Source organism: Colossoma macropomum, unplaced genomic scaffold (genome assembly GCF_904425465.1).
Source record: "Colossoma macropomum unplaced genomic scaffold, Colossoma_macropomum, whole genome shotgun sequence".
NCBI lineage: Eukaryota > Metazoa > Chordata > Actinopteri > Characiformes > Serrasalmidae > Colossoma > Colossoma macropomum.
This window is the reverse complement of record NW_023494803.1, coordinates 40,668,846-40,681,331: the sequence shown is the minus strand read 5'-3', so window position 1 is coordinate 40,681,331 and position 12,486 is coordinate 40,668,846. Positions and strand designations below refer to the sequence as shown.

The 12,486-nt window shown below is 39.5% G+C and overlaps 1 protein-coding gene across 4 annotated transcripts in view; it reads right to left on the bottom strand.

The window, feature by feature from the left end:
• Positions 1 to 12,486, bottom strand: part of ppp1r13ba (protein phosphatase 1, regulatory subunit 13Ba) — a 96,424-nt gene that overhangs the window by 16,988 nt on the left and 66,950 nt on the right. For 3 of the 4 annotated variants that reach the window (XM_036593259.1, XM_036593258.1, XM_036593262.1), the window contains 5 exons: positions 11,540 to 11,708; positions 8,625 to 8,821; positions 5,667 to 5,807; positions 4,420 to 4,606; positions 2,588 to 2,719 (listed from right to left, as the gene is read on the bottom strand). In XM_036593259.1, coding sequence (XP_036449152.1) covers positions 2,588 to 2,719; positions 4,420 to 4,606; positions 5,667 to 5,807; positions 8,625 to 8,821; positions 11,540 to 11,708 — 826 coding nt within the window. The remainder of the gene's footprint in view (positions 1 to 2,587; positions 2,720 to 4,419; positions 4,607 to 5,666; positions 5,808 to 8,624; positions 8,822 to 11,539; positions 11,709 to 12,486) is intronic. The other variant, XM_036593261.1, reaches the window with a different exon arrangement.

Here is a 12,486-nt window from a genome sequence, read left to right as displayed (position 1 = left end):
CTGAGACGACAGTGCTGTGTCTGTGTAATGTAGGTCTAATACAATGATGTAATCTTCTGCTGACCGGCTAACGTTTTCAAGGCTGCCCACAAAAATAAACTGAATTATGTAACGGCAGCTGCAGCTTCCCTCTATTGAATTGAGGCCTTTTGAAGCGCGGTAGATGGTTTTGTTTGCGGCTCAGTCTCAAAACAACCCTTGACTGCGACCCCTGCGCTGTTTCCACAGCTGAATAATAGATGGAGCTTAAAGTGCAGGTTGATGCTCGTCAGTGCAGTGAGTTTCCGCTGTAATGTGTCCGTCTGTATGTGTGCATAGACGTACATGAATACCGCAGCATGCAATGTGAATAATGTATGTTTTAATAAAAAAAAATATATATATATATACTCTTAAAAAGATGATTCGTCAAGGGTTCTTTAAGTAAAGAAAACGGTTCTATATAGAACCATGAACATTCAAAGAACCCTTTGCATGATTAAAGGTTTCTTTGCATCATAAAAAGTCTTCTTTTGATTGATGAAGAATGCGCTGTAGATGGTTCTATACAGAACCCTTTCGAAAATGGTTCTATATAGTACCAAAAAGGTTACTTCTACTGTTATCATGTCAAGCAAGAAGAACCCTATACCCTTTCTTATAATAGAAGAACCCTTTCTGGTGCTATATAGAACCCTTTTCAAAAAGGTTCTATATAGAACCATCAACAGCACAGGGTCCATCAATCTGAAGAAGGCTTTCATGATGCAAAGAACCCTTTAATCATGCAAAGGGTTCTTTGAGTGTTCATGGTTCTATACAGAACCATTTTCTTTACTAAAGAACCCTTAAAGAACCATCATTTTCTAAGTGTGTAGATGAAGACTAATTCTTAGTAGTTACTGGATAATACCTAGTATGCTTTTTAAAAAAATGGTTCTTCAAGGGTTCTTTAGTAAAGAAAATGGTTCTATATAGAACTACTATAAATTATTCAATAGCTACACTCCTACAAAAGAGGGTTCTTCAAGGGTTCTTCTGTAAAAGGAATGGTTCTATTTAGAACAGTGAGTTCCACATAAAATCATTTGCATGCTTAACGGGTTCTTTGCATGGTGAAATGGTTCTTCAGATTGATGGAGAATGTGTTGTGTATGGTTCTATATAGCACCAAAAAGCGTTCTTCTATTGTTACCATATCAAACTTGTTATAATAGAAGAACCCTTTTTGGTGCTATATAGAACCCTTTTGTTTTGTTTTTGTTTGTTTTTTTTTGTTTGTTTGTTTGCCCTTGCTATGTGAAGTGACCTTGGGTTTGTGAAAGGTGCTATATAAATATAATTTATTATTATTATTATTGTTATTATTATTAAAAAATAATATCTATACTGTATCTATACAGAACCATCTACAGCATATTTTCCATCAATCTGAAGGGGCCTTTCATGAAGCAAAGAAGCCTTTAATCATGCAAAGGGTCCTTTGAACGTTTATGGTTCTACATGCAATTTATCTAAAATCAAATCTATATACAATTTCCTTACTGAAGAACCCTTGAAGAACTTTTTAGGAGTGTGAGTAATTTAGAATACTCCTTTTTGTCAATTAGAACCTAAAATAGCAAAACGCTGCATCATGTTTTTCCATGCAGTAAGTTAGCTTAGCAAATGTCTGTACAGTAAAACTGCAACATTACATCAGATTTTGTATGTAAGCTGCCATATATACATCAATAACTAACTCATTGCTTAGAATAACCTTTATTTATTATTGAATCTTTTAAACACACAAAAATTTTAAAAAAGTTTTGTTTTGCATTGCGATAAGTTAGCGTAGCAGACGTCGGGCCTTCAGAGCATAAAAATACATAGAAATAAAATGCTGTTAAGTTTTGTTAGCTTTGCAAATTTCAGCATTTTTGAAAATGCATAAATAAGAAAAAAGTGGTGTCATGATTTTCCTTAACGCTGTTGTCGGACGAAAACCTCGTATCTCCATTTTTTGTCGTTTTTCAGTTTTTGACACAATTTGAAAAAACCCATTATCCTTTACATTGTGTGTGAATTTCATGATGAATGGACCAAAAGAAACAACCCAAAATGACTTGGAAAAAAGTCTGGTTCCATTGACTTACATTAAAAGTAAAGTAGGTTTTTTCCTTCTCCTGTAAAGTTACCATTTTGGAGAGTGGTTTTGTTTCGACAACAGCGATAAGTTAGATTTTCCTTAAGTTTCCTTAGCTCCTTTTTAGAACACATGAATAAGCAGAAAAAATGGTGTGTTTTGCTGTGCAGTAAGTTAGTTTAGCAAATGTCTGTACAGTGAAACTGCACCATAATGTCAGCGTTTGTATGTAAGCTGCCATATATTCAGCAATAACTAGCCAATTGTTTAGAATAACCTTATTATTACTGAATTACTTTTAAAAAACACAAAAGTAGCAAAAAAGTTGTGTTTTGTTTTGTCCTGTCTAAGTTAGCTCAGCAGTTGTCTGTCCTTTTCACAGCACAAAAACTGGTGTTGTGTTTTGTTTGCGGTAAGTTAGCTTAGCAAATGTCTGGCCTGTAAATCTCTGTCGTCAGGACTTTTCCCTCTACAGGAACTCACAGGAGGCACAGTCGGAGCCTGAGGGGAACCCGGGCCCCTCTCTGGGCTCAGCGGAGGCCACCACAGGGTCCACTATGATGTCTAAGTCTGAGACCTTCCACGGGCCTGCAGGCTTCCTCACCCCATCGTCCTCTGCGGGCACAAACCCAGCCCAGCCCCCCACAGAGCACAGCGACAACAAGCAAGAGAGACGAATACAGGGGGAGGAGGAGAGGCAGGACATAACAGAATACAAAAGAAGGCGTGTTAGACAGAAAAGCTGGGAAAACAAAATATTAAAAGATGAGTTATTGACCGAGTTCATGAGTAGGACTGGGCGATAAAACAAGAACAATTATCAAAATCAAACATTTGACATATTTTCACTTTTATTTCTGTTTACCAATTCGATATATATAGCAGAAAAGGCCTGAAATATGAACGTTTACATCGGCACACTAGATGGCGCTGTGCATGCTTTAGTAGCTGGATAAGGATAAAGAAGATTATCAAGACATTAAGACAATTATCACTAATTATCACTAAAATACTGCAATAAGATTTTTGCCCTTATCGCCCAGTCCTAAATTCAAGCATGAAATCTGTGACGGCACATTTTTGAGCAAACATGTTTGCTGAGTAGCCCCCTCTTTTGGAAGAGATGACACACTGCAGTCTACTGTCCAACCGTCAATAAAGAGTGAGTCTTACTTAAATGTTATTATAGGAAGAAGAGAAGAAGGAAGGGGCAGAAATTCAGGATAAAGATTTTTTTTTAATTATTACAAACAGTGAATTTATCTGTTACAGTAAAGACTGCAGGAAAAATGGACATATGGCTGGACACTGATGGACACAGCGTTAAGAGATGATGCGTATCAGCACCACAGTGTTCGTCAGTCATATCATTCAGAGTCTGGGTGAAACCTGCGCTTGTGTGTTATACGTGGCAGCACAAGCTTTAAAATGGATATGAGCATCGAAAATGCAAAAATGTGCATCTTTAACCCCTTAAACTCTAAGAACCCTTCAGCAGGTCCAGATTTCCATTCCTCACTCACATAACTGCATTACTGCATATTAGTTTTATTGTAGTGGTTAATTCACAGTAGATACCACACTGTAAATAGTGGCTCGTCAGATCTACCTAAAAAAGTACTTAATGTAGTAACGAAGCAATTAAACTAGTTTTATTCAACTTAAAAAACTACATTCAGAGTATTTATTTAGGTTGAATAAAACTAGTTCATTTACTAGAGTAGATAAAGAATAATTCTTGGTAGTTACTGAATAATTCATACTACACTCTTAAAAACAGATCTTCAAGGGTTCTTTGGTAAACAGAACTGTTCTACTTAGAACAGTGTGCTCTATACAGAACCATTTCATGCTGAAATGGTTCTTTGCATGGTGAAACGGTCCTGCAGATAGATGGAGAACGTGTTGTAGAACCTTTCTGAGATCGTTCTTCTATTGTAACAAGATGGACATCGTAACAACAACAGAACCCTTTTTGGTGCTACATGGAACCCTTTTCAAAAAGGTTCTGCAACGCACCGTACATCAGTCTGAAGGACCACTTCACCATGCAAAGAGCCATTTAGATACTGAATAATTTACAATAGTGACCAAGAAATTCACAGCATCTATAATCAGTAGCGTTTTTTTACATCATTGCTGAATAATAAGCTCTGAGTTTAAGGGTTTATCAGGAAAGCAGCATTCCGAGCCTGGAACGGTGCATCAACAGCCCAATCCCCACATAGACTCCACAATGAATTCCAGAGTGAGTTCCTAATAAAATGAACAGACCAAAAGCAGCTCTGGAGTGAGGAGCGCTGATTTGGACTCACCTGATTTAGATCGAGTGTGGTTGATCGGGGCAGAGAGCATGTGTGGTTTGAGGGGGTCCGGGGGTAAAGTGTAACCCCCTTCCTGCCTCCCCATTGCCGGGACCTGGATATATGGAAACACAGCCGCAACTCGACCAGAGCTAACAGGAGCCGGCTGTGGAGAGGGAGGACCACTCACCCGACCCAACTACAGAGAGAAGAGAAGAGAAGAGAAAGAAGAGAAGAGAAGAGAAGAGAAGAGAAGGTAAAAGAAGAGAAGAGAAGAGAAGAGAAAGGAGAGAGGAGGAGAGAGGAGGAGAGAAGGAAAATAAAGAGAAGAGAAGAGAAGGTAAAATAAGAGAAGACAAGAGAAGAGAAGAGAAGAGAAGAGAAGAGAAGAGAAGAGAACAGAAGAGAACAGAAGGTAAAATAAGAGAAGGAAAAAGAAGAAAAGAGAGGAGAAGAGAAAAGACAAGGAGAGAAGAGAAAAGAAGGAAAAAGAAGAGAAGAGAAGAGAAGAGAAGAGAAGAGAGAAAAGGAGAGAGGAGAAGAGAAGGAAAAAGAAGAGAAGAGAATGAAAAAGAAAAGAAGAGAAGAGGAGAGAAGAGAAGAGAAAAGAGAAGAGAAGAGAAGAGAAAAGGAGAGAGGAGGAGAGAAGGAAAAAGAAGAGAAGAGAAGAGAAGAGAAGAAGAGGAGGAAAAATAAGAAAAGAGAGGAGAAGAGAAAAGACAAGGAGAGAGGGGAAGAGAAGGAAAAAGAAGAGAAGAGAAGAGAAGAGAAGGTGAAATAAGAGAAGAGAAGAAGAGAAGAGAAAAGAAGAGAGGAGAGAAAAGGAGAGAGGAGAAGAGAAGGAAAAAGAAGAGAAGAGAAGAGAAGAGAAGGAAAAAGAAGAGAAGAGAAGGTGAAATAAGAGAAGAGAAGAAGAAAAGAAGAGAAGAGAGAAAAGGAGAGAGGAGAAGAGAAGGAAAAAGAAGAGAATGAAAAAGAAGAGAAGAGAAGAGAGGAGAAACCAGGTTAACTAGCAACAGCAGAAAACTTAAGAATGTGATTTTAGCTGTGTTTGAGTGTCTGTCTGTCTACACACTGTAAATAATTATCAACAATAAAAACTACATTTCCTGGTAAAATCTTGAGTTTTTGAGAAGGTCTGGTTTTAAGTTATTAGCAGAGTAATTTGGTTTACATTTGTTAACTCATTATTTGAGGGTGACTGTTTGAAGTTTCTTTTTAAGTTATAAAGCTGTGTTATTATCTACAGTGTGTCACACCTCAGCTTTCTTCTTGTACAGCCTCTCTCTCAGGTCCTCTATGCGTTTGTCCATCATGGTCACTTCCAGGTTGCGTTTATTCAGCATGTCCTTGTGCTGCTGCAGCTTACTGTTCTGTTCCTGATTGAGTTTGTTCCGGATCTGTATGTCCGAACAAACATAAACCAAACACACACACACACACACACACACACACACACACACACACACTTCAATTATATACTGTACTGTACACAAGAGATCAAACAGAAGATCAAGCTTCACTTCTGCTTCAGATCTGAAAACATCCACAGGTGTATCCATCCTTCCACTGTCAGAAGACAACTCAGCTTTTTTTTGATTCTGCAGGTTAGTCTTGATTTATTCCAGACATTTATATCCTGAAAACGTACAAAAACAAACAAATATACGCAAACATCCCTCAAGATGAAGCGGCATCTATCTGTCTGACCCTGCTAGACTCGCTCTTTGCCTTCTCAAATGTTCTCTTACTATGTTTATTAATGCTAGCCCTCGTCTGGGGGCTCTTTTATCTGACTCATCTGGGGAACACAAACTGAATCATAAACAACTTTTCCATAAACAAGATTCAGACAAGCACATAATCTAGCATGAAACCTCAAAACTGCTTCACTTTTCCCTCAGGCTCCCGTGAAGTCTGTCCTTCTTATCACAAAACAGTGTTTATGTTTGGAATGAAAACCTTCCTGATACTTCGGTTTGATTTCCAACTCTACTCTTCATAACTGAGGGACATCAACAGTGTTAAACATTCTCTGTGTATTAAAAAACATCCCACTGAGCGACAAAGCCCAGTCCAAACTGATGGGCACTCTGGGCCTCACCAATGTTTTCTTATTTGGGATTTGTTCTTAGGTAAGAACAGAACCTACACACACTCAAGATGTGAACAATCCTGCGGTTTAAGAACACGTCATGAATCTGACGTAGACTTTTTCGTAGGAGTTTTCTCAAGAACAAAGTTAAGAAAAAAACTTAACATGTTGGTGAAAGAGGCCCTCTGTTGGTAACTCATAAAAAAGTGATGATCTACAATCAGTCACTAGATATACACTATATGGACAAAAGTACTGGGACACCTACAAACTACACCTATAGTAGCTTTTATGAATCCCATTCTAAATCCATAGGCATTAATATGGAGTTGGTCCCCCTTTGCAGCTCTAACAGCTTCCACTCTTCTGGGAAGCTTCTACAAGATGTTGGAGAGTCTGTGGGAATTTCCGCCCATTCATCCAGAAGAGCATCTGTGAGTTCAGACCCTGATGTTGGACGAGACGGCCTGGCTCACAATCTCCATTCTAGTTCATCCCAAAGGTGTTTGATGGGGTTGAGGTCAGGGCTCTGTGAGGGCCAGTCAAGTTCTTCCACACTGAACTCACCCAGCCAGGCCTTTATGGAGCTGCTTTGTGCACTGGGGCTCAGTCATGCTGGAACAGAGAAGGTTCTTCACCAAACTGTTCCCACAAAGCTGGAAGTGTACAATTGTCCAAAATGTCTTGTTCTGCTGAAGCATTAAGATTCCCCTTCACTGGAACTAAGGGTTCTAGACCAACCCCTGAAAAACAGCCCCATATCATCATCCCTCCTCCACCAAACTTTACAGCTGGCACAGTGCAGTCAGGCAGGTAACGTTCTCCTGGCATTCGCCAAACCCAGACTCGTCCATCAGACTGACAGATAGAGAGGCTGATTCATCACTCCACAGAATACGTTTCCACTGCTCCAGAGTCCAGTGGTGGTGCTTTACACCAGTCCATCAGACGCTTGGTATTGTGCATTCTCATCTTAGGCTTTTGTGCAGCTGCTCCACCATGGAAACCCATTTAATGAAGCTCCTAACATGCAGTTCTTTTGCTGATGTTGGTTCCAAAGGTTAACTGGAAATCTTTAGAGAGATTCAACAGAGGATAGGCAAAGTTGGCATCCTGTGACAGAGCTATGTTTAAAGTCACTGAGCTCATCAGTACGATCCTCTACCACCAGTGTTTGTTTACCGAGACTTCAAGGCTATGTGCCTAATTTTATCCGGCTGTTAGTGATGGGTGTGGCTGAAACACCCGAACTGAATAATTAGGAGGGGTGTCCTAATACTTTTGTCCACGTAGTGTATATTTACAACTCTGACCACACTGTCGCAGTGGATTATTTCTGGTTAGCTGTTAACGGTAATGATAATAATAACGCTTAGCCAATATTAAGTAAACAAATAACGACTGCATTAATTCTTATTATTATGAACTAAAGTTACTGGACTGAAACTTGTGGGTCTCTATTGTTCCTCTGCCTCTACTTGTATATAAATCTCTAAATGACCTTGGATCAGATATGCACCAAATGTAGCCATCTCTAAGTCCAGTTTAACCCCTTAAATGGTCAGGGTCTGCTGGTAGGCCCAACGTTTTACTACACACTTCTATAACCTAAGAATAGCTCAACCACTTTTCAGTGAAGTCCTTGTAGTTACTGAATAATAAGCCTTAGTATGTAATAACACTGGGATGTTAAAGGGTTAATGTGAACTAACATAGTAGTAACATAGTACCTCATGTGTTACAAACACATTACTTAACGTTACTAAGTCAACACTTATTATAAAGAGTTACTAATTTGGTAAGTTCATATCTGAATGGAGGCCAAATGATGTTCTCTAACTAATAAGACATCCTGGTAATAACTTAACAAATATCGGATGAAGATGACAAGTATAACAGATGGAGAAGACAAAGTAACCAGCGAAAGATGTAAACGTGCAGTGTAGATGAAAGTGAGTTCACTATTTGGCCTTTTCATTCCCGTGTTATAACTGCTTATTGATGATTTTTAAGGTGTTTATGACCTAATACTAATTTTAAACCATTCAAAAACCCTTTATAAAGGTAATCCTATTGTAAAATGGTACATAGGTACCTCCCATGCTTATCGATTGTGCTGTACCTGTAGCTCCTGGTAGAGTTTTCGGAGCTCCACCGCGGCCGTCCCACTCAGCGGCGCCCCCACAGGCTGCAGGCCGTTAAGACGTCCGTGCCGAAGGTCATCCAGCTGCTGTGTGAGCTGATCCACCTTCAGCACCGCGCGCTGCAGCTCTGCCTGCTTCTCCTGGAACAGATTGCTCACATGCTCTATCTCTGCAGCTGCACACACAAACACAGAGCGTCCAGTTACTCATACAGCAGCGTTTCTGTCCTGATAGTGAACCAGAGCGAATGTATATACATAAGGAGTATGTGGTGTTAATGAGCTCTCTCTCAAACGGACCTCTGAGACCAAAGTGAAGTGTCCGTGTCTGAGAAGCGAGCGCGATGTCCAGTAAAATTATTCTAATGACAGCTGTCCACCCACATAGCAAATACGTCATATGACCAGGAGCACAGTAATAGCTGTCAGCCTGAAGGCACTGGAATTTTGATCTTACTCCAGCCAAAGAAACCATCCCAGGCCTCCGACACACACCCGCAGCAGAACAGATGCTCCAGAAACACTTACAGAACACACAGCTGCGGCTGAGAGGGAGCGTCCAGCACACGCTGATAATAGATGGGTCTTAAAAGTCTCAGGGAACACAGTGTACATTGTAAAGAAATGTTTGTACGATGCTTAAACTGAGTGTTATAATAAACAACCAGCAAAGTCTGAATGAAAAAAAACACAGAAATATAACAAAGACCTATCTGCGAACTGTGTGGGTGTGGCCTAATATTCTGATTGACAGCCCTACCCTGTCAACCCCACTGTGTGCACTCACTAACAACTTTATCCAGCTTTTGTTTGGCGACATCTTTTTCTTCTTCTTCCTCTTCTGCTTCTGCTGTAGTAGTACGTAGTATTAGTAGTAGTAGTAGTAATAGTAGTAGTAGTAACAGTATTAGTAGTAGTAGTAGTAGTAGTAATAGTATTTGTATATATAGTAGTAGTAATAGTAGTAGTAGTAATAATATTAGTAGTAGTAGTAATAGTAATAGTAGAAGTAATAGTAATAGTAGCAGTAGTAGTAGTAGTAATAGTAGTAGTAGTGACAGTAGTAGTAGTAATAGTAGTAGTAGTAATAGTATTAGTAGTAGTAATAGTAGAAGTAGTAGTAATAGTAATAGTAGTAGTAATAGTAATAGTAGCAGTAGTAGTAGTAGTAGTAGTAATAGTAGCAGTAGTAGTAGTAGTAATAGTATTAGTAGTAGTAATAGTAGAAGTAGTAGTAATAGTAATAGTAGTAGTAATAGTAATAGTAGCAGTAGTAGTAGTAGTAGTAGTAATAGTAGCAGTAGTAGTAATAGTATTAGTAGTAGTAATAGTAGAAGTAGTAGTAGTAGTAATAGCTGTAGTAGTAGTAATAGTAGTAGTAGTAATAGTATTAGTAGTAGTAATAGTAGTAGTAGTAGCAGTAGTAGTAGTAGTAGTAGTAATAGTAGCAGTAGTAGTAGTAGTAATAGTATTAGTAGTAGTAATAGTAGAAGTAGTAGTAATAGTAATAGTAGTAGTAATAGTAATAGTAGCAGTAGTAGTAGTAGTAGTAGTAATAGTAGCAGTATTAGTAGTAGTAATAGTAGTAGTAGTAGCAGTAGTAGTAATAGTAATAGTAGTAGTAGTAGCAGTAGTAGTAATAGTAGTGGTAGTATTAGTAATAGTAGTAGAAGTAGTAGATTTGCTTCCAGGCTATGCTGGCTTTTACCAGTAATGGATACATCTATGTAACCTGCAAATGTCTTTATTCCATTTACTATCATTCATACTAATGCAATGTTTCTGCTACAACCTAAAATATAGATTATCTCTGTTTGTATTATTGGCATGTAGCTAGAAACTGTGGTCAGAATCTGACCAATGATGAATGAGGTAGGGGGCATGAATGGTACAATACTGTGCAAAACCTTAATTTATTTAATTTCCAGTTAAAACAGCTACTGACCCCTTAAAAGGCCACCGGCAGCCCCAAAGCTTTATTACACACTTCTATAATCTAAGAATAGCTCAATCAGTTTGCACTGAAGTCCCTGTAGTTACTGAATAATAAACATTAGTATGTAATAAGCCTGGGATTTTAAGGGGTTAAGCACAAGTTATTCACTATGCAGGAGGTATTTGTGGGGTGATTAGATATAAGATAATCCACTTGCATTAGGACTGAGAAAGTCAGAGTGAAAAACTGTAAGTTTCAAAAATTTAAAAGCAAAGAAAATGAGACTCCTAACAACCACCTGGGAGACCTGTTAGACACCAAAACTGTCCCCATCAGATAAACAGCACTTAAAGCTTTCATCTCTGAGAGAGAGGAGAAAATCAAGCTGCTTCAGATCTGAAAACATCCACAGGTGTTTCTGTCCATCCTTCCACTGTGAGAAGACGACGCAGCGCTGTGGGTCTGAAAGGATGTGTAGCTGTCAAGAAGAACCTCACTGAGAAAAGGAGACGGACACATCAAACAAAGAAGCTGAACAATGGACTGACCACCCCAGAGTCCAGACCTCAACACCACTGAATGTGTTTGATTACTTCAGAAAATGATCAACCAGCTTCTAAGACTGAACTTTGGAGGTGTGTCTGCAGATTCTTTGAGGAACTGAAAGCGAGTCTCCTGAAAAGAATGGAAGCTGGAATAAGTGACTCACTGACTCACACAGCTGAGATTAGATTTAGTTGTTGGGGCTTCTGTATATTTTCCTTTATATGTTTTATGTTTTTTTACTGAAGCTGAAAAATGAACAAATTGTACTTAATGGCCATTTTGACTGGACATTAAATAAATGAAGGGTGCTCTCTGACTTTTGGCACAGTACTGTGGGCGTTTCTGATAAAATGGCCACTGAGAGTAGGTGTTTCTAATAAAGTGGCCACCCAGTGTATACAGGCATACGTACACAGGCTGCCGTTGATGATCTTGCTGTAGTCCACCTGACCCCTCATGGCGCGGATTTTCTTCAGCTTCGCCTCCTGACTCTCCACCCGCTCTCTGAGCTTCTGCAGCTTCTCCGGCTCACACGCAGCCTGCCGAGGGTCCTGCTGCTTCAGATACCGCAAACGCTGCTCCTACAGCACAGCCGGGGGAAAATGGGAGGAGTGGAGGGGAGTGACGAGAGGGAGAGAGTGAATTTCAGACTGGGAAGGAACAACTGGAACAAACTACACAATGTCAACATGCACTGCACGTGGGCCACACTGGACACACCTCAGAACGAACAGAGGAGAGCTGTGAGAGAGCAGGAGAGTGGGAACACAACAGAAGGAGAACACAGAAAGACATGACAGAACATTTAAAAACCCCGGATCAGTTTTGATTAAGTTGAAGAGCTCCACACTGTTAGAAGTAAAGGTTCTGTGCAGGTACATTCTTCGTTCATCAAGGTACAAACAGTGTAAATGTTCCCTCAAAGGTACAACAGTGGTTTTAAGGTCTGATTGTGAACCTTAAATAAGTTTCTCCAGGTGAAAAGTTCGTATTTGTACCTTTTCATAACCGAATGTTTTAAAACAGAACAGTAAAATAAAGTCCTGGAGACGAGACGGGGTGTGTGGAGTCAGTACAGCTTAGAACATATCATTTCAGTGGATTATGGTTCAGTTATGTTCCCTGACTAAAGGTACTGAGATGGACCCTTGAGGGTTCCACCCCAGTGAAAAGAGGGGTATGAAACTGTCATTGGGGCAGCACCTCTCTTGTCATTGGTGTGGTAACCTCAAGGGTACATATCATCTCTACTTTTAGTCATTTATAGGAACGATTTATAGGGACTGTATAAATCGTGATCATGGTGTTTTTCTTTCTGTGTTTTGCAGTCAGGTTAGGCACTAAAATACAGCGCAGGGA